Genomic DNA, 18,836 nt, shown 5'->3' with positions numbered 1-18,836 from the left:
GGCACTGCTTTGCCTCTGCCTGGAGGGAAAGCCACCAGCGGGTGCCCCTTGCGTCTCCATGGCTCCTAGAGTCTGTGTGTCCTGGCCGGTTGACACACTGACACTCCCCTTCCCCGGAACGTCCACACATTACCAATCGTTAATTGGCTCCTTTTCCAAAACCATAGGAATGAGTATGTCCTTGAAGTGCTAAAGATGAGTGTCCCCGAGGAGAGATGCCGGGATGAAATGGGTATCAGTCCACCTAGGCCGCCCACCACCCTCCCCTCACACTTTTTTGGTTTTTTTTCCCCTTTTCTTTTCTGGCTGAAACATTCATGTAGAATAGCTGTGTGTGTAAAATCCCATCACTAATATTGAACTGTGCGTGTCTGTGCTTTTCATTGCCACTCTAGACTACATTTTGCAATGGCTTGTTTGAAGAGATGGTCATTATGCTTTTTAATGAAGAAGCATTTTAAATTGGCTTATTCGAAATTGCTAATCAGTAATTGTATGTTGTGGGGGTGGGGGACACAATTTAAAAAGAATTAAAAAGCCCCATGTTGGTCATTTTAAAATAATCTTTCAGTGGAAGTAGGTGAGTGTGACTTCTTTGTCCAGCTCCCCCTGAAACACAGCTCCTGGGCCTTCCTGGCAAGCTGGGACCCCAGTTCCTGCAGGTACAGGCACCCTGCACCCCACAAACGGCTCGGAGCTTGGGGGCCCACAGTGGAAGGCTTTGGGTGTTTGTACCCTTTACTAATACCTTCCCTACATGATCTGGTGAGGAGAGGCACAATTTTGTGTCTTAAGTTTCCAAACCACTAACCCATTAACATTCATTCACCGGCATGCCGATGACCAAGGCTGTCATGCCTTTTTCCTTTGCCGGACGGACAGGCAAAGCACTCAGCACAGTCACATTTTTTTCCCCGCTCAGGGCGCAGAGGCCTTGGGATTCTGCCCCCAGTTTTCTGAGCTCCCTCGCACGTGGGAGTCTGGGGTTCCTGGGCAGCGTGGGCACAGAGTGGATGCCGAGTAAGGCTGCCAGCGGCTTGGGTCCTGTCCTTTGGCCCAGCTCCATGGGTGACAGCTGCCAGGCACAGCCCGGTCCTTGTGGCCTGTGGACATGTTCCAGAGTGTCTACAACGGGTACATGGGCCCCCGGATGCAGACCATCTCCTGAAGCAAGGTGTTGCCTGGCCTAAGCAAGAGCGCTGTGCGAATGACTGCAGCTGGCCGGCGGCACTGTGCGCAGTGTCACCAACCGGGCCTGTGTGTGCTTCCCCAGGGTCCTCCACCAGCAGCCTGGTCCCGGGCCCTGAGCCGGGCCCCCAGCCTACCCTGCACGTCCAGGCGCAGGCAAACAACAGCAACAACAAGAGAGGCACCTTCACGGACGACCTGCACAAGCTGGTGGACGAGTGGACGAGCAAGACGGTGGGGGCCGCCCAGCTGAAGCCGTCGCTCAACCAGCTGAAGCAGACGCAGCGGCTGCACGGCATGGAGGTCACGGCGGGCTGGCCCCCGGCCGCCGCCGAGGCACAGGCTGTAAGTGGGGCGCAGCGGGCGGCCCGGGCGGAAGGGACGGGCTGGGAGCGGCCCCGGGCGTTGGGTGCCAGCTGTGGGGTGCCCAGCCCGCGTCGGGCGGCGCGAGGAGCTGCCGCCTCGGGCTCCGTGTGCCAACGTCCCCGCCTCCCCGGAGGAGCGTTCCCTGCTCGGTCTTGCGGAGGAGCCCATGCAAGGCTGTTACTTCTTCCTGAAATGTTTAGCGAAGTTCACTGGTGAACCCATCTGGTCTGGGAGTTCTTTGAGTGTGGGAAGTTTCCCCTGTGACCTCTTATTTCGACAAATTTCAAACATACAGAAGTGTTGGAAATTGCACAGTGAACTTTCGTGTGCCCCTGCCTGCACGCTGTGGCTGACACTTTGCTGTGTTTCTCCCACATCTCTCCATCCCCTGAGGGTAAGGTTTTCGTTACGGATTCAATTTCTTTTATACTTTCTGTGCCATTTGGATTTTCTATTTTTTTCTTTCTGTTAAGGCCTGCTTTTCTAACATTTGGTAAATACCTAAATTTATCTAAGTTTTCAAATTGACATAGCTGCTCATAACACCGTGTCTTCAGTTTGTAGTGATGTTGTGTGTTTCGTTTCTGATGTGGTGGCTTCTGCGTGTACACACCCCCCCCCCCCCGGTGCAGCCTCTTTAGGGACTCATAGATCTTACTAGCCTTCGCAAAGAACTCGCTTTGGCTCTGATGATGCTCTTTATGTGTCATTCGTTTCTCCTCTTATTATCTCCTTCCTTATATATCTGGGCGGCTGTTTTGTTCCAGAATGTTTCTTGAGATGTGCAGGTCATAGATTTCCAGCCTTTCCGGTTTTATAACACAGGCGTTCAACCTATAAAAATCCCTCTCATGGTGTCATCTGGATCCTAAAGGTCTTGATATGTAGCGTTTTCTTTAACCTTCAGTTCAAATTATTCTGTGATTTCCACTGTGGTTTGAAGCAATGTACTTACTAATTTCCTCATACTCTTCTTGCCCTAACTGCACCACGTAACAAACTTTGGATATTTTCAGTTCTTTAAAATGTGCCGGGACTGGCTCTTCAGCCCAGTCGTCAGTCAGTCTTGTCCACTGCTGCCCTGATGCTCTCCATACTCCCGCCACGCACACAGTGCCCTCCAAGCGAACAATGATGGCAGCTCCCTTCCAACGGTGGCAGCCCTGGAGCCCTAACGCCTCAAACCCCCTCTCTGGTATTTTGTGACCAAGTGAGCGTCCCCCTGGCCCTGTCGGGGTCCTGGCCCTGGGCCCAGGCAGGAGAGTCTCTGCCTCGCCATCTGGACTCCACCACATGGGCTCTCATACCTGTGCAGGCCGTACCCCATTCTTACCAGCTCGCTAATCCCAGTGTTTGAGTGGCAGGGAGTCTTAAGATTTTTAAAAATATTTTTTTACTGTGGTAAATCTGTATAATGTAATATTCACCATTTCAATAATTTTGAAGTGTGTAATTCAGCAGTACTCTGCACGTTCACAATGTTGTGCAGCCATCACACCGTCCATTTCTAAAACTTTCTCCACCCCAAATAGAAACTTCTAAGAAAAAATACTCTCCAGTCCCCGCCTCTGGTACCTCTGCTTATCCAGCCCCCAGTAACCTTCATTCTACTTTCTACGGATGTAAGTGGCATCATGTAGTGTTTGCCCTTTCCTGTCTGGCTTGTTTCACTCAGTGTAACGTTTCTGACACGCAGCCGCGCCACAGCAGGCCTGTACTCTTGCGGGGACGGGAAGGAGCAGGGAACAGAGTCAGCAGTGTTGTAATACACTTACCACGATGAGCATTTTGTAATGTGTATGTATCCTGAATCACGACGTTGTACGCCTTGAACTGATTTAGTATTTTAGGTCAACTACACTTCATTTAAAATTTAAAACTTACTTCATTTTTTTCCAATTTTTAATTGCAAAATATATGACATAAAATTTGCCATCTTAGCCATTTTTAAGTGCTAGTTTTAAGTGCATTGAGCATTAATATTGTTCAACCATCACCACCTTGCATCTCTAGAATTTTTTCATCCTGCAAAACTGAAACTCTGTGCTCACTGAAAAAGAACTTCCCACCCCACTGCCCCCCGTCAGTCCCTGGCAGCCACTATTCTACTTTCTGTCTGTATGGACTTGACTACGGTAGGTTCCTATGTAAGTGGAATCCTACAGTATTTGTCTTTTTGTGACTGGCTTATGTCACTCACCATAATGTCCTCAAGGTTCATCCATGTTATAAGCATGTGCCTTAAGGTCCTTCCTTCTTAAGGCTGAATGATATTCAATGTATGTGCACAGAACATTTTATCCATTTATCTACTGAGGGACACTTCGGTTGCTTCTACCTATGAGCTGCTGTGAGCAACGCAGCCAGGAGCTAGGTGCGCCGGTATTGCTTTGACTCCCTGCTTTCAATTCTTTTGAAAGGCTACCCAGAAGCAGAGTCACTGCATCATATAATAATTCTATTTTTAAGTTTTGAGGAATTGCCAACTGTTTTGCACAGTGGCTGCACCATTTTACATTCCTGCCAGCAGTGCACAAGGGTTTGTTTCTCTTCATTCTTGAACACTTTTTATTTTCTCATTTTTTTAATAGTAGCCATCCTAATACCACTGTGGTATCTCACTGTGGTTTTGATTAGTATTTCCCTAATGATCAGGGACGTTGCGCCTCTTTTCATGTGATTATTGGCCATCTGTAGATCTTTTTTAGAGAAATAACTGTTCAAGTCCTTTGCCTATTTTTTAATCGGTTGTTTTGTTTTTGAGTTTTAGGAGTTCTCTGTATTTTCTGGATTTTAATCCAGATCTGCAAATACTTTTTCCCATTCTATGGATTGCCTTTTTACTCTGTGGACAGTGTCTCTTTTATTTTTATTTTTTTTTAATTTATTTATGTATTTGAGAGAGAGAGAGAGAGAGAGAGAGAACATGAGCAGAGGGGAGGGGGAGAGGGAGAAGCAGACTGCCCACTGAGCAGGGCACTTGACATGGGTCTTGATCCCAGGACTCCAAGATCATGAGAGTTTAGCTCTTATGTGTAGGCCTTTTATCCAGTGTAATTTCTATATATGGTATGAGGTAACGGTGCAGTTTCATGCTTTTGCATGTGAATAACCAGTTTTCCCAGCACCATTTGTTGAAAAGGCTCTCCTTTCCCCCATTGACTAGAATTGGTATTCTCGTTGAATAGGAGTTGACCATATTTGCAAAGGTTTATTTCTTGGTTCTTTGTTCTGTTTCATTGCTATATGTCTGTCCTTTTTCCAGTATCACAATGTTTTGATTTCTGTAGCTTTGTAGTAAGTTTTGAAATCAGGAAGTATGAGTGCTCCAACTTTGTTTTAATTTTTCAAGATTGTTTTGGTTATTCGGGGTCCCTTCAGAATCCATATGAATTTTAGGACAGGTTTTTCTATTCCTTGAAAAAATGTCATTGGGAATTTAACAGTGATTGCAATGAATCTGTAGATCACTTTGGGTAGTATGACAGTAACAATGTAAGTCTTCCAATCCATGACCATGGGATGTCTTTCCATTTATTTATGCCTTAATTTCCTTTGGAAGTTGTGTGGCTTTCAGAGTGTCAGTCTTTCAACTCCTTGAAGTTATTCCTAAATATTTTAATTTCCTTTCAGATTGTTCATTGTTACTGTATAGAAATACAACTGGTTTTGTAACCTGCAACTTTGCTAAATTCATGGATTAGCTCTGTGTGCGTGTGTCTGTGTGCACCAGGAGCATACACTTTCTATAGGGTTATCTACATGTAAGATTTTGTCATTTCTGACCAGGGATCATTTTACTTCTTCCTTTCCAATTTGGATGCCTTTTTTTTTCTTGCCTGGCTAGAAAACTTCTCTGGCTAGAACTTTTAATATTATATTGAGCAGAAGTGGCAAAAACAGGTATGCTTTTCTTGTTCCTGACCTTGAAGGAAAAGCTTACAGACTTTCACCATTGAGTATATAATGTTACGTGAGGGTTTTCATATATGGTCTTTATCACATTGAGGGAGTTCTGTTTGTAGTTTGTTGAGTACTTTTATTATGAAGGAGAGTTGGATATTGTCAAATACTTTTTCTGCATTAAATGAGATGATTGTAGGTTTCTTTATCCTTCCTCTTGTTATTGGTGTATTACACTGATTGATTTTCATGTTAAACCACCCTAGCATTAATTCCTGGGACAAATCCCACCTGGTCATGGTGTATATACTCCTATTATGCTACTAAATTCAGTTTGCTAATATTTGGGGATTTCTGCATAAATATTCATTGGGTTATCAGTCTATAATCTACTTGCAATGTATCTCTCTGGCCTTGGAATGCTGGCCGCATAGAAGGAGTTAGGAATTATTCCTATGTCTTTAACTCCTGAAGAGTTTGAGAAAGAATGGTGTTAATTCTTCTTGAAAAGTCTGGCTTCTCTTTGTTGAGAGGTTTTTGATTGCTAATTCAATCTCATTACTTGTTATAGGTCTATTCTGATTTTCTATTTCTTCTTGAGTCAGCTCTGGTAGTTTGTGTGTTTCTAGGGATTTTTCTATTTCATGTAAATTATCCAGTTTGGTAGCTAAAACTTTGTCAATTTGCTGATCTTTTCAAAGAACTGACTTTTGGTTTCATTTCTAATTCGTTATATTTTCTTTATGACTTCCTATTTTCTATTTTATTATGGTGTACAGTTAGATTATTGATTTAAGATCTTGTTCAGTGTAGCCATTTACAGCTATAAATTTCCTTCTGAGAACTTCTTTTGCTTTATCTCATAAATGTTTATGTATTGTTTTCCCTTTCATTTGTCTCAAGTTATTTTCTAATTTCCCTTGTGATTATTTCTTTGACCCTTTGGTTGTTTATGTGTTTAGTTTCTGTATTTATAACCGTTTTCTAGTATTTTTATTATTGATTTATAATTTCATTCATTGTTGTAGAAAAGATAATTTATAATATTTCAATCTTTTTAGATTTGTATTGTATTTATATTATTTATGTTTGTTTTATTTATTAAGACTTGTTTTGTGGTCTAATATATGGCCTATTCTGGAGAGGTTCCACATGCACTTGAAAAGAAAGTGCATTCTGCTCTTGTTAGGTACAGTTTTATTAGGGCTAATTGGCTTAAGGTACTTTTCAGGTCCTCTCTTTCCTTATTTATCAGTCTCATTGTTTTAACCTTTATTGATATTAAAGTATTAAAATCTACAATGGTTAGTATAGAACTGTCTGTTTCTCCTTTCAGTTCTATGTCTGCATCATATAATTTGGGGCTTTGTTTTTAGGTGCATATATAATTGTTACATCAACTTTTATCAATATACAGTATTCTTCTTTGTCTCTTATAACCTTTTTTGACTTAAAATCAGTTTTGTCTGGTAATAAAATAGCCATCCTCTTTTTCCATCTTTTTACATGCAACTTCTTTGTGTCTTTGTATCTAAAGTAAGTCTCTGGTAACAGCATATAGGTTGACCATGCGTTTTTTGTTGTTGTTGTTGTTGTTGTTGTTGTTTTTAAGATTTTATTTATTTATTTGACGGAGATAGAGACAGCCAGCAAGAGAGGGAACACAAGCAGGGGGAGTGGGAGAGGAAGAAGCAGGCTCACAGCAGAGGAGCCTGATGTGGGGCTCGATCCCATAACGCTGGGATCACGCCCTGAGCTGAAGGCAGTCGCTCAACTGCTGTGCCACCCAGGCGCCCCTGACCATGCGTTTTTAACCATTCTGCTAATCTCTGCTTATTAAGTGGAAAGTTTAATACATTTACATTTAAAGAAATTGGGGATAAGGAAGGAATTCTGACTTTCATCGATTTGTTTTCTGTCTTATAGGTTTTTATTTCTCAATTCCTCCAGTTATTGCCTTAAATTTAGTTGTTCTTTTGTATTGTATAATTTCTATTCCCTTCTTTACTTTGTTATATACTTTAGTTATTTTTCTAATTGGTTCCCTTAGGGATTACAATTAACATCTTAAACTTAAAATGACCTAGTTTGAATAATACCAACTTTGTTTCAATAGTATATAAACACTTTGCTCCTATACATCTCCATCTCTCCCCCTTTGTATTTTCCCCCACTGACTGAATCTTTATACACCGTGTGCCCATTAACATTTATTATTATTGCATAAAGCATTTGCCCTTTAAATCATATAGGGGGAAAAAGGAATTAAAACCAAAAGTACAGTATATTTATCTATGTAGTTATCTTCTTTATTTCTTCATGTGGCTTTTATCCTTCCACGTCAGTCTGTAAGACTCCCTTTACCATTTCTGGTAAGGCAGACCTTTTAGTAACAACTTGTCTTAGATTTGGTTTATCCAGGAGTCTGGTTTCTCCTTCGTTCTTTTTTATTTTTTTAGATTTTATTTATTTGACAGAGACAGCCAGCAAGAGAGGGAACGCAAACAGGGGGAGTGGGAGAGGAAGAAGCAGGCTCCTAGCGGAGAAGCCTGATGTGGGGCTCAATCCCAGAACACTGGGATCACGCCCTGAGCCAAAGGCAGATGCTTAACGACTGTGCCACCCAGGCGCCACTCTCCTTCATTCTTGAAGAATCATTCTGTTGGATATAGAATTCTTACTTGACAGTCTTCTCTTTCTGTACTTCAAGTATTTTTTTCTGCCTCCTCTCTCTCTCCTCCTGAAATTCCCATCATGTATATATTGGCCTGCTTAACAGTATCCCATAGATCTCTCAGGCTCTGTATAGGTTTCTTCATTTTTTTCTTTCTGCTCCTCAGACTGGATAATTTCAATTGCATGATCTCAGGTTTGCTGATTATTTATTTGCTGCTCAAATCAGTTGAGTCCCTCTAGCAGATTTTCAAATTTCAGTTACATTTTTCAGTTCTGATATTTCTATTTGGTTCCTTTTATAATTTCTTTATTGATATTCTCAAGATGTTCTGCATAGTTATCCTGGTTTCAGTCTGTACATGGTTTCCTCTAGCTCTTTGAACATATTTAAAACAGCTGATTCAAGTCTTTAGTCCACGGGTGTCTGGATGGCTCAGTTAGGTGGCCAACTCTTGGGGTCCTGGGATCGAGCCCTGAGTCAGGCTCCACACTCAGCAGGGAGTCTGCTTGAGGATTCTCATTCCTTCTCCTTCTCTCCTTCTCCTCCCACCCCCCGACTCATGTGCTCTCGCTCTTGCTCTAAAAGCAAATAAATAAATCTTAAAGTCTTTAGTCCAATATCTAGCTTTCCTCAGGAACAGTTTCTGTTAATTTTTCCCTTTTGATGGGCTGTACTTTTCTGTTTTTCTGTATAACTTGTGATTTCTTGTTGAAAGCCAGGCATTTGCATATTATAATTAATAACTCTAGAAATCAGATTCTCCTCTTTCCCAGTATTTGCCGGTTTTGATTGTTGAAGGCTTAGCTTGTATTAGCTTGAGATTTCCTTGAATATCAGGAGATGAAAAAACACCTCTCCCAGTCTTTACAGATTGGCTCAGGGCTAGGGGACTCCTTCAACACTTAGCCAGGCCATTTACAATCTGTCCAAGCCCTCACTTCTTGCTTGCATTGTGACTAGTGGTGAAAGCTCAGGTTTTTCTGTTTCTTTTTCTGACAATGTATCCTGAATAGAGCATGTGCATGGCTTTCTAAATTCCCCAGCACACATACACTTTCCAATGCCCTCATTTCCCAAAGAAACTCTCTCCCATGCTTTTCTACTATGGCTTTTAGACAGTCTACATATATCTTGATCTTTGGCCCCAAGCAACTGTGGATTTTTTAATTGCCTTACAATGTTTTTGAGCAATGCCTGCCACTTTTCTGCCCTTAGAGAGTTGCAAATATGTACAGACAGATATGTGTACCTTGTGTCAGTCCGTCAGGTGGCCTGTACACAGGTTAGAATAGACATACACAATAATTTGTAGGGAGCGCCTGGGTGGTGTAGTTGGCCCAACTCTTGGTTTTGGCTCAGGTCAGGATCTTCGGGTCATGGGATTGAGCCCTACCTCAGGCTCCACATTTGGCAGAGTCTCCTTGGGATTCTCTCTCCCACTCTCTCTGCCCCTCCCGCTCATGCTCTCTCTCTCAAAAAAAATAAAATAAATCTTTTAAAAATATTGGTGTCTTTAAAAATAATAATTTGTGAGTAAGATCTCTGCTCCCTCTAGAACCAAGGACCGGGCTCCCACACTGGGAACATAGGCTGCCCTCTTCTAGCTATAAAGCTAGGGATGAGTACGGCCTGGGGCCAGTAAAAACACCACAGTGCTTTTCTTCTTTTAAAAAGTTTGCCTAGGGGCGCCTGGGTGGCTCAGGCAGTGTAAGCGTCTGCCTTCAGCTCAGGTGATGATCCCAGGGTCCTATGATCAAACCGTGCATCTGGCTCCCTGTTCAGTGGGGAGTCTGCCTCTGCCTCTCCCTTGCTTGTGCTCTCTCATGCTCTCTCTCAAATTAAAAAAATCTTTAATAAAAAGATTTTTTCTTGATTTGTCTTTTACTTCTGCTTGGTTGCCATGAACCTTTAATTGCTTTCTGGAGTTCTGACAAAGTTAGTTTTGATAGTTTCTGGTTCTTTTTCAGTGCTTCTGTGGAATGATGGAAGTTTAAAGCTGCCTACTGCAGTTTGCTTATGTCATTTCTACTGAGACATTGTGTTTGTGAATATTGCATCAGTTATTGAAAGAGGAATTTTTATAATTTCCCACTATGGTTTTGGGCTTGTGTATTTCCTACTGTAGTTCTGATTTTTCCTTTATATGTTTTGAGGCCATGTTATCAAATTCAGATTTACTATATGTGAGTTGAACTTTATCTCTTATGAATTTTGCCTTTAAGTCTAGTTTGTCTGAAACTGCTGTAGCTACACTAGCTTCTGTTAGGTTATTATTTACATGGTATGGTTTCCTATCCTTTCAGTATTTCTATATACTTGTTTTAGATGTATCTCTTGTAAAAAGCATATAATTTGGGTTCTGTTTTATTTCTTGATTCTGTTTTTAAATTTTGTCCATTCACATTTAATGTAATTGCATATACACACCCTCGAACAGTATAGGACTTAGGGGTGCTGACACCCTGCTCAAAAATCCACATATAACTTTTGACTCCCCCAAACTTAGCTACCGATAACCTTACCAATAACAGCAACACATATTTTTTATGTTGTATTATATACTGTACTCTTACAGTAAACTAAGCTAGAGAAAAGGAAATATTAAGAGAATAGAAAATACATTTACAAGAGTGCACTATAAAAAATCCACTTATAAGTAGACCTGCACAGTTCAAACCCATGTTGCTCAGCACCAAGTGTATATTTTAGCTTAAATCCATTATCTTATCATATATTTTCTATTTGTCCTATGCTGCTCCATGTTCCTTTTTCTCTCCTGTGTTCTTTTGAATTTGTTAGAGATGTATTTTCTTATGCTTTTTTTCCTCCCACTATTAGCTTGGAAATTTTACTTTCTCTTATTATTCATTTAATGATTATTCTAAATACTATAGCATACATCTTTACCTTATCAATCTTCTTTTACCCATTTCCAGGCAGTGGAAAGACCATGAAGCATTTTCATTGCCTTTACTCCCCTCCTAACATTTACTTTTTTTCAATTCTATGTTGACTTTCAGTCTCACAATACCTTTTTTATACAGTCAATATTCATCTATATCTGCATATTTATTGTGTTTTTTCATTTCTTTTTGCCTCTAATCTTCACTCTAGGAGCTTTTCCTTCAGAATTTCCTTTAACGTGTGTGTACCAGTGACTTATGCCTCAGTTTTTGTCTAAAAATGATATTTAAAAAAAAGATTCATTTATTCAAGAGAGAGCAAGCACCAGTACACGACTGGAGGGAGGGGCAGAGGGAAAGGGACGGAATCTCAAGCAGACTCTCCACTGAGCACAGAGCCTGACGCAAGGCTCAATCTCACAATGCTGAGATCATGACCTGAGCGGAAACGAAGAGTCAGACAGTCAACCAACTGATCCACCCAGGCACCCCATAAAAATGTCTTTATTTCATTGTCACTCTTGAAGGATATTTTTAATGGGTATAGAATTCTGGGTTAGCAACAATTTTAAGGACTGTGACATTTTCATTCTCTTGTTATTTGGCCTCCCTTGTTTTTCTTTAAAGTGAGCTGCCAGTGTGTTGTTACTCTGAAGAGAATTCGTTTTCTTCTGGCTTCCATTGGTTTCGTTTTCAGAAGATTTATTATGAGATGCCTAAAAATATACATTTTTATTCTACTTAGACTTCATAGGGCTCCTTGACTCTACAGTTTCATTTCTTGGTCAAATTTGGAGGTTTTTCTGCCATTTCTTCCCATACTGCTGACCTACTCTTCCCCCCCCCCCCCATTTTCCTCCTGAGACTGCAGTCCATATATAAGGTCTTTTACTCTATCCTTGGTCTCTTACACGTTTTCTCATCTTTTCTCTCTTGATAATTTATTCTGGATTATTTTCTTCAGATCTTTTAGTTCACTAAATTATCCTCTGTGTCTATACTCTTATTAACCCTGTCAATTGAGATTTAAATTTCAGTTATTGTATTTCTTTTTTAGATTTATTTGAGAGAGAGAGATGGGGAAGGGGCAGCAGGAGAGGGAGAAAGAGAATCTCGAGCAGACTCCCTCGTGAGCATGGAGCTCAACACGGGGTTTGATCTTATGAGGCTGAGATCACTACCTGAGCTGAAATCAAGTACACTGCTTAACCAACTGAGCCACCCAGGTGCCCCCAGTTTGTGTATTTTTAAGTTGAAAATTTTATATTTGTTTTCTACACCCCATCCACATCTGCTTTCTGTACTTCAAGTATTTAATTTCTTTTTCTCTTTCTTTTCTGACTGTTCTGGCTAGACTTCCAGTACTATGTTGAATAAAAGTGGTGAGAGTGGACAGCCTTGTCTTGTTCCTGATCTCAGGGAAGAGCTCTCAGTTTTTGCCCATTGAACGTGATGTTTGCTGTGGGTTTTTCATATATGGCCTTTATCATCTCCAGGTATGTTAGCTCTAAACCCACTTTGTCGAGAATTTTTTCATGAATGGGTGTTGAATTGTGTCAGATGCCTTTTCTGTATCTATTGAAATGATCATATGGTTTCTATGCATTCTTTTGTTGATGTGACATATCACGTGATTTCCACATACTGAACCATGCTTGCAACCCCAGGAATAAATCCCACTTGATTGTGACGAATAACTTTTTTAATGTATTCTTAGATTCGGTGTGCTAGTATTTGTTGAGTATCTTGCTATCTATGTTACTAAGAGATACTGTCCTGTAGTTCTCTTTCTTTGTGGTGGTGTTATCTGGTTTTGGTTTCCGGGTAATGCTGGCCTCATAGAATGAATTTGGAAGTTTCCCTTCCTCTTTTATCTTTTGGAATAGTTGGAGAAGAACAGGTATTAACTCTTCTTTAAACGTTTGGTAAAATTCACCCGTGAAGCCGTCCGGTCCTGAACTTTCATTTGTTGGGAGTTTTTTGATTATTGATGCGATTTCATTGTTGGTGATCAGTCTGTTCAGATTTTCTATTTTTTCCTGATTTGGTTTTGGGAGGTTACTTATTTTTCTAGGAATTTATCCATTTCTTCTAGGTTGTTCAGTTTGTTGGCTGTAATTTTTCATATACTCTCTTACATGAGCCTTTGTATTTCCGTGGTGTTGATTGTTATTGCTCCTCTTTCAGTCCTGACTTTTGAGTCCTCTTTCTGTCTCTGTCTCTGGATGCGTCCGGCCGAAGGTTTATCGATTTGTTGGTCTTTCAAGGAACAAGCTCCTGGTTTTATTGATCTGTCCTATTGGGTTTTTTTTTAGTTTTCATTTATTTCTGCTCTAATCTTTATTATTTCCTTCCTTCTAGTGGTTTGGGGTTTTGTTTGTTCTTCTTTTTCTAGCTCCTTTAGGTGTAACGTTAGGTTGTTTGAGATTTTTCTTGCTTCTTGCGGTGGGCCTGTAGTGCTCTAGACTTCCCTCTTGGAACGGTTTTTGCCGCATCCCAGTGATTCTGGACCGTTGTATTTTCATTTTCATTTGTCTCCATGTACTTTTTGATTTTCTCTTTGATTTCTTGGTGACCCATTCATTCATTGTTTAGTAGCATGTTATTTAGTCTCTACATATTTGTGTTCTTTCCAGATTTTTTACTTCTGGTTGATTTCTACTTTCATACTGTTGTAGTCAAAAGAGATTCATGGCATGACTTTATTAGTCTTTTTTAATTTGTTGAGACTTGTTTTGTGGCCTAATGCGTGATCTGTTCTGGAGAATGCTCCGTGTGCACTTGGAAAGAAAGTGTATGTGGCTGTTTGGGGATGGAGTGTTCTGAATATATCTGTTAGATCCATCTGGTCCAGCGTGTCATTCAAAGCCACTGATTCCTTGTTTATTTTCCGTGTGGATGATCTGTCCATTGATGTTAGTAGGGTGCTAAAGTCCAGCCAGACCAGATGTCTGCTCCTAGACCAGAGCTGGACTGTTGTGTGTGGTTGTTGTCCCCTCTCCCTGGGCAGGAGTCACTTTGGAGTGATGTTGGCTCCTGTCAGTGCTGCTTGCACACTGCCAGGCTTGTGGCGCTGCTTTGGGTGGGTTCCGGCCGGGTGTGTACTGGAAGGACAGGTCTGTAGGAGGGGATCAGAACTTGTACAGAAGCTGGCCAGTTTAGAGGTGGGCATCTGCAGCAGAGTGCAGGGGTGGGGCATGCTCTTAGCAAGACAGGTGGAGAGTGTTCCTGTTGCCCTGGTTCCCAGAGGTGCTGTATGTAGGGAAGGAGATAGCACCCACAAGCTCTTTTTTTCTTGGAAAAGTCTTTCGAACATCCCTGCCCCTCCGGCACTTGGCTATGAGATTAGTAAGTCAGTGTTCTCGTATAACCCAGCATTTTTCAGACCGTTGCTTCTATGCTGTCTCAGCACGGCCATTTGTTGTGCTGCCTCTTTAAGGCCAGGAATCCTTTTCCTCTCACCCCCAGGATCTCCCAGGGCTGGGCTGGCTGATTTTTGAAGTTCCAGCTGTTATGCCCTGCTGACTGTAAGACTTGGTGTAAATCTGCCCCTCTGATTTTCATTTGAGTTCTCTGTGCCTGAGGCATCCCTCCCTTCTGCAGACAGTCCTGAGTCTGGATCACGACTGCGTCTCCACCCTTCCTACCTGCTTTGATGTGGCCTCTTCTCTGCACTTTGCTGCGGAGAGTCTGTTCCGCCAGTCTTCAGGTTACTTTCTGGGTTATTGACGCTGATGTGGGTGTTATCTAGCTGTATCCTGGGTTGAGGTGACCCCAGGATCCTCCTACACCATCTTCCCTGGAAGTCTGCTATATCCTTTTTTGTAAGTTGCCAGCTCTTTGCCAAAATTTGCAATCTTGTCTTTCTTTCACAGTTTCTGTTTTCTATTTCATCTAGTTTTCCTTTATATTGCCTTGTCTTTTTAACTTCTTAAGTTGTATGGGATGTTTTATTTGAAAATTTACCTGTAAAACGAAATGGAGGCCTAGAAATTGGTCTTATATTGTTTTCATTTGTCTTTGAGCACCTTTTCACATTCTTACTGGCCATCTTTTGTAAAGTGCCTGATCAGGGATCTTTACCTTTTAAAAGTTGAATTATCTCTTGATTATTGATTTATGGGAGTTCATTATTATCCTTTCACACATCATGGATACATTCTATCATTCTGTGGCTTGTCTTTCATTTTTTTAATGGTGAATGTGAAATGGCAGACATTTTAATTCTGTTGAGGTCCAGTTTATCCCATAATTTTTTTGCCCTATATTAGGAATCTTTGCCTCTTTCAAATACAAATATTCTCACATTCCTGTGTTTTTTTCCTAGAAGCTTCATTGTTTTAGCTGCTGAATTGAGGCCTGCAAGCCACTTCAAATTACCCGTACGGTCTGACGTAGTGGTCTTTTTTCCCCCCGTATGCCTGTCTGGTTGTTACAGTACCTTCATTTCCACACTGAATGGCACAGACATTGGTCAGGTGGTCACGTATGTATAGGTCCACTTCTGAATTCACTGTGTGTCCCACTGAGCTACTCTTTCATCCTTATGACAGTACTACACCCTCGTAAGTACTGCAGCTTTACAGTGTATTTGGTATCTAGGAGGGTACAACTTCCAACATCAATCTTCTTCAAGAATTTGGTTTTTCAGGGCACCTGGGTGATTCAATCAGTTAAGCATCTGCCTTCGGCTCAGGTCATGATCCCAGGGTCCTGGGATTGAGCCGTGTCGGGCTCCCTGCTCAGCGGGGAGCCTGCTTCTCCCTCTCCTTCTGTGGTTCCCCCTGCTTGTGCTCTCTCTCGTGTTCTCTTTCAAATAAAGATTTGATATATTTATTTGACAGAGAGCGAGACAGGGAACACACAGCAGGGGAGAGGGAGAAGCAGACTCCCCACGGAGCAGGGAGCCCAATGTGGGGCTTGATCCCAGGAATGTGGGATCATGACCCTGGGCTTATGACCTGAGCTGAAGGCAGACGCTTAACGACTGAGCCACCCAGGTGCCCCTATATCAAATCTTAAAAAAAAAAATTTTTTTTGATTTTTCTAGGTCCTTAATATTTCCATATACATTTTAGAAGCCTCTTTCCAACAAATTTTGATTGGGATCGTATTGAGTCTATTGATCAACTGGATGAAATCTGACATATTAGCAATACCAAGTGTTCCTGTGAACGTGGCATCTGTTTCATGGTGTCTTTAATTTTCTCTCAGCATAGTTTTGTAGGTGTTACACATCTTTTATTAAATGTATCCCAAGGTAAGTGATATTTTGGGATGTGGATATAATCTGCATTCTTAAGTCTCATTCCCCATCGTACGTTGCTAGTACACAGAACTCTGTCTTCTGTCCTGCCCTTGTGCTACATTTGCTTTTTCGAGAAGTCAGTTTGTATAGTCTTTCAGCTTTTCTCCAAGCACAATCCTGTCCTCTGCAGATGAGGATGGTTTTCTTTCTCTTTTCTAGTCTGTGGCTCTGCTCTTTTTCTTGCCTGGCTGGGACTTGCCACACAGTGTGGACTAGGAGTGGGGCGAGCCACGGATGAAGTGCATTTGGCGTTTTCCAGCAGCCGAGGTTTGGCTGCAGCTTCCGCTGACGTGCTCCCAGATGGAGGACGCCCCCTCCAGCCTTGCTTCTGTGAAGGAGTGTGGAACTTCTTACCTGCTCTCCCTGCATCTGTGGAGAGCATCACCTGGGTTCTTCCTTGTGGTGTAATTGGGCAAGGGGCAGGGCTATCCACGGGGAGAGCAGCCTTGAATTTCCGGGGCTGACGCCACTGGGCTGTGCTCTTTTTAGGGTTGCTGTATTAGATCTGCCTGCACTCTGGGCATTGACAGCTATTGGTCTGTAATCTCTGTGGCCTCAGTTTTCTGTATCACGGTCATGTTGGTCTCACCAACCATCTTCACTCTCCCTTTCTTGTGCTGCTTCTCCCTTTGGGGTGTGGAGAGTGGAGGGCTTGTGCTGCCATGGGCTCCTGGGCTCTGGTCCTTCCATAAAGGCCTTGACCAAACAGGAAGCCCTGGGGTGGGGCGTGCAGTTCCTCAGCCCACCAGGGTCAGGCCCTGCAGTGTCTACTTTGGCCCAGGGATAGCCGGGCCATGGGGTAGCCAGGCTGCAGCTCTGGGGAGACAGGGAGGGCACTGGCTGCTTCTTGGCCCCATGCTGTCACTCTGGTATCAGCCATTAGAAGGCATCCCATGGCAGGTCCTGCTGAGGATAAAGCATCTGTGGGGATCCCTGGGGAGGCCAGCTGTTGGCAGCCACATGCGCCTTCCTCTTCTTGTCTTGTAGATGAACGCCCCTCGAGCAGCAGTGGGGACACCATGTCTGGCCCCAGCACCCAGCCCTCTAGCCACCGCGGCCATTCCTGGAACCACCCCAGTCCTGCCCATGCCAGGTACTGCCCTTTCCGGCCTACCAGCCCCACCCTGCACCCGGCCTCTGGGCCAGTACAGAATCCTGTTCCCACCTCCAGTGTCCTGGGGTCCCTGGGCGGCCCAGGTGGGCAGCCAGAGCCCCGCCCCCAGGCTAGGCTTGGGTGCAGCAGGCGTGCCCGCACTGCCTGTGTTCTTGCGGCCGCCTGTGGTCAGCGCACCTGGCCCTAGACTGCGAATCACATAGCTCTCTTACCACTGGTCCGCTGGAACGCGTGGAACTGAGCAGTCCGGGGGAGCCAGGTTGTGGCTTGGCCTCCGAGTCCCGCCCCGCCTGCCCGTGGGTGCCTGGCAAGGGGGCCAATGCGCGGGCAGCAATGCTTGCTTCCTTCACTGCTGCAGACCCTGCTCCCTCTTAGGTTTCCATGGTCTACACTTGCAGCCTTTGCACCCACTTCCTGTACTTGAACCGATGGTTAGAACGTTGTAATCACCCTGCCGAAGTCCAGTGCCTTGAATTCCAGCTTTTCTGTTCCCTGATGGAAAGAAATGTTAAAAAAATCGTATGTTGAAAAAATTGTATTTCATTTCGATAATTGGCTTGTGTGCTGCTATCTGGCCCATTTTAAGTTGCAGAGCTATGAAGCTAAAGCCTGACTTTAGAGTTCTGTTGTAAATGAGGTCTCTCTGGGCTTCTCCAGTTCCTGATAGCAGACAGACAGACACCCCCACCCCCAGCGGCAGTGCTCTGGGTGCTGCCGGCAAGCTCCCTGGGGATGTGTGCTTCCCGGGACAGCGTGTTGCAGGCCACAGCAGGTCTTCGTAAGGAACATCAGCAGCTGTGTTTGGCTGTGCAGAACCTGCTGGAATAGTGCTAGATGAGCAAACACGCCCTCTTGACCCAAAGCCTGTGGGGCACAGGCAGGCCACCATCCTGCAGAGACTGCATGGCCCCCCTCAGCTCTGAGGTTCTGCTGACCCTCCTGCGAGCTCTCCTTCCTTTTCCATCATTTCCACAGAGGCCTGGGTCTCACTCTGCTGTGTGCATGCAGGTTGCCCTGCCCGGGCTAGAAGGACCCCTCCCCTGCAGATTTTAGTGGGACTCATCCCAGATGGGCACCAAACCGCCCCAGGTGGGAGCTGAAGTCCTTGCTCCTCGTGGCCAAGATGTTTCCCATTTCCCATCAGAAGGCAGGTGCCTTGGGCTGCCTAGCTGTGAACTGTATAGTTCTGCTGTACTTCGGGACCTCACTAGAACTGACTAAATGATTTTAAGTGTATTATTCCATCAATTCAGTTAGAATTGAGTTTTCTAGGTGATTATGCAGTCTTCTGCCAGGGCACGATGGTGTAGTAAGAGATTTCTGTTCTCTGTAACGTGCCCTTGGTCCTTTGGTGGAGAATTTCGTGCACCTGGTTCC

The 18,836-nt window shown here is 43.4% G+C and overlaps 1 protein-coding gene across 1 annotated transcript in view; it reads left to right on the top strand.

Annotated features, from left to right (window-relative positions):
* Positions 1 to 17,948, top strand: part of WNK2 (WNK lysine deficient protein kinase 2) — a 128,292-nt gene extending 110,344 nt beyond the window's left edge. The window contains 2 exon segments of the mRNA XM_040620395.1: positions 1,274 to 1,533; positions 17,333 to 17,948. Of these exon segments, the coding sequence (XP_040476329.1) occupies positions 1,274 to 1,533; positions 17,333 to 17,662 (590 nt within the window). The 3' untranslated portion in view covers positions 17,663 to 17,948.
* The last annotated feature ends 888 nt before the right edge of the window (positions 17,949 to 18,836 follow it).

Source organism: Ursus maritimus, unplaced genomic scaffold (assembly GCF_017311325.1).
Source record: "Ursus maritimus isolate PB19 unplaced genomic scaffold, ASM1731132v1 scaffold_34, whole genome shotgun sequence".
In the NCBI taxonomy this organism is placed as follows: Eukaryota; Metazoa; Chordata; class Mammalia; order Carnivora; family Ursidae; genus Ursus; species Ursus maritimus.
The sequence above is the reverse complement of the archived record's forward strand: the minus strand, read 5'-3'. Positions and strand labels throughout refer to the sequence as shown.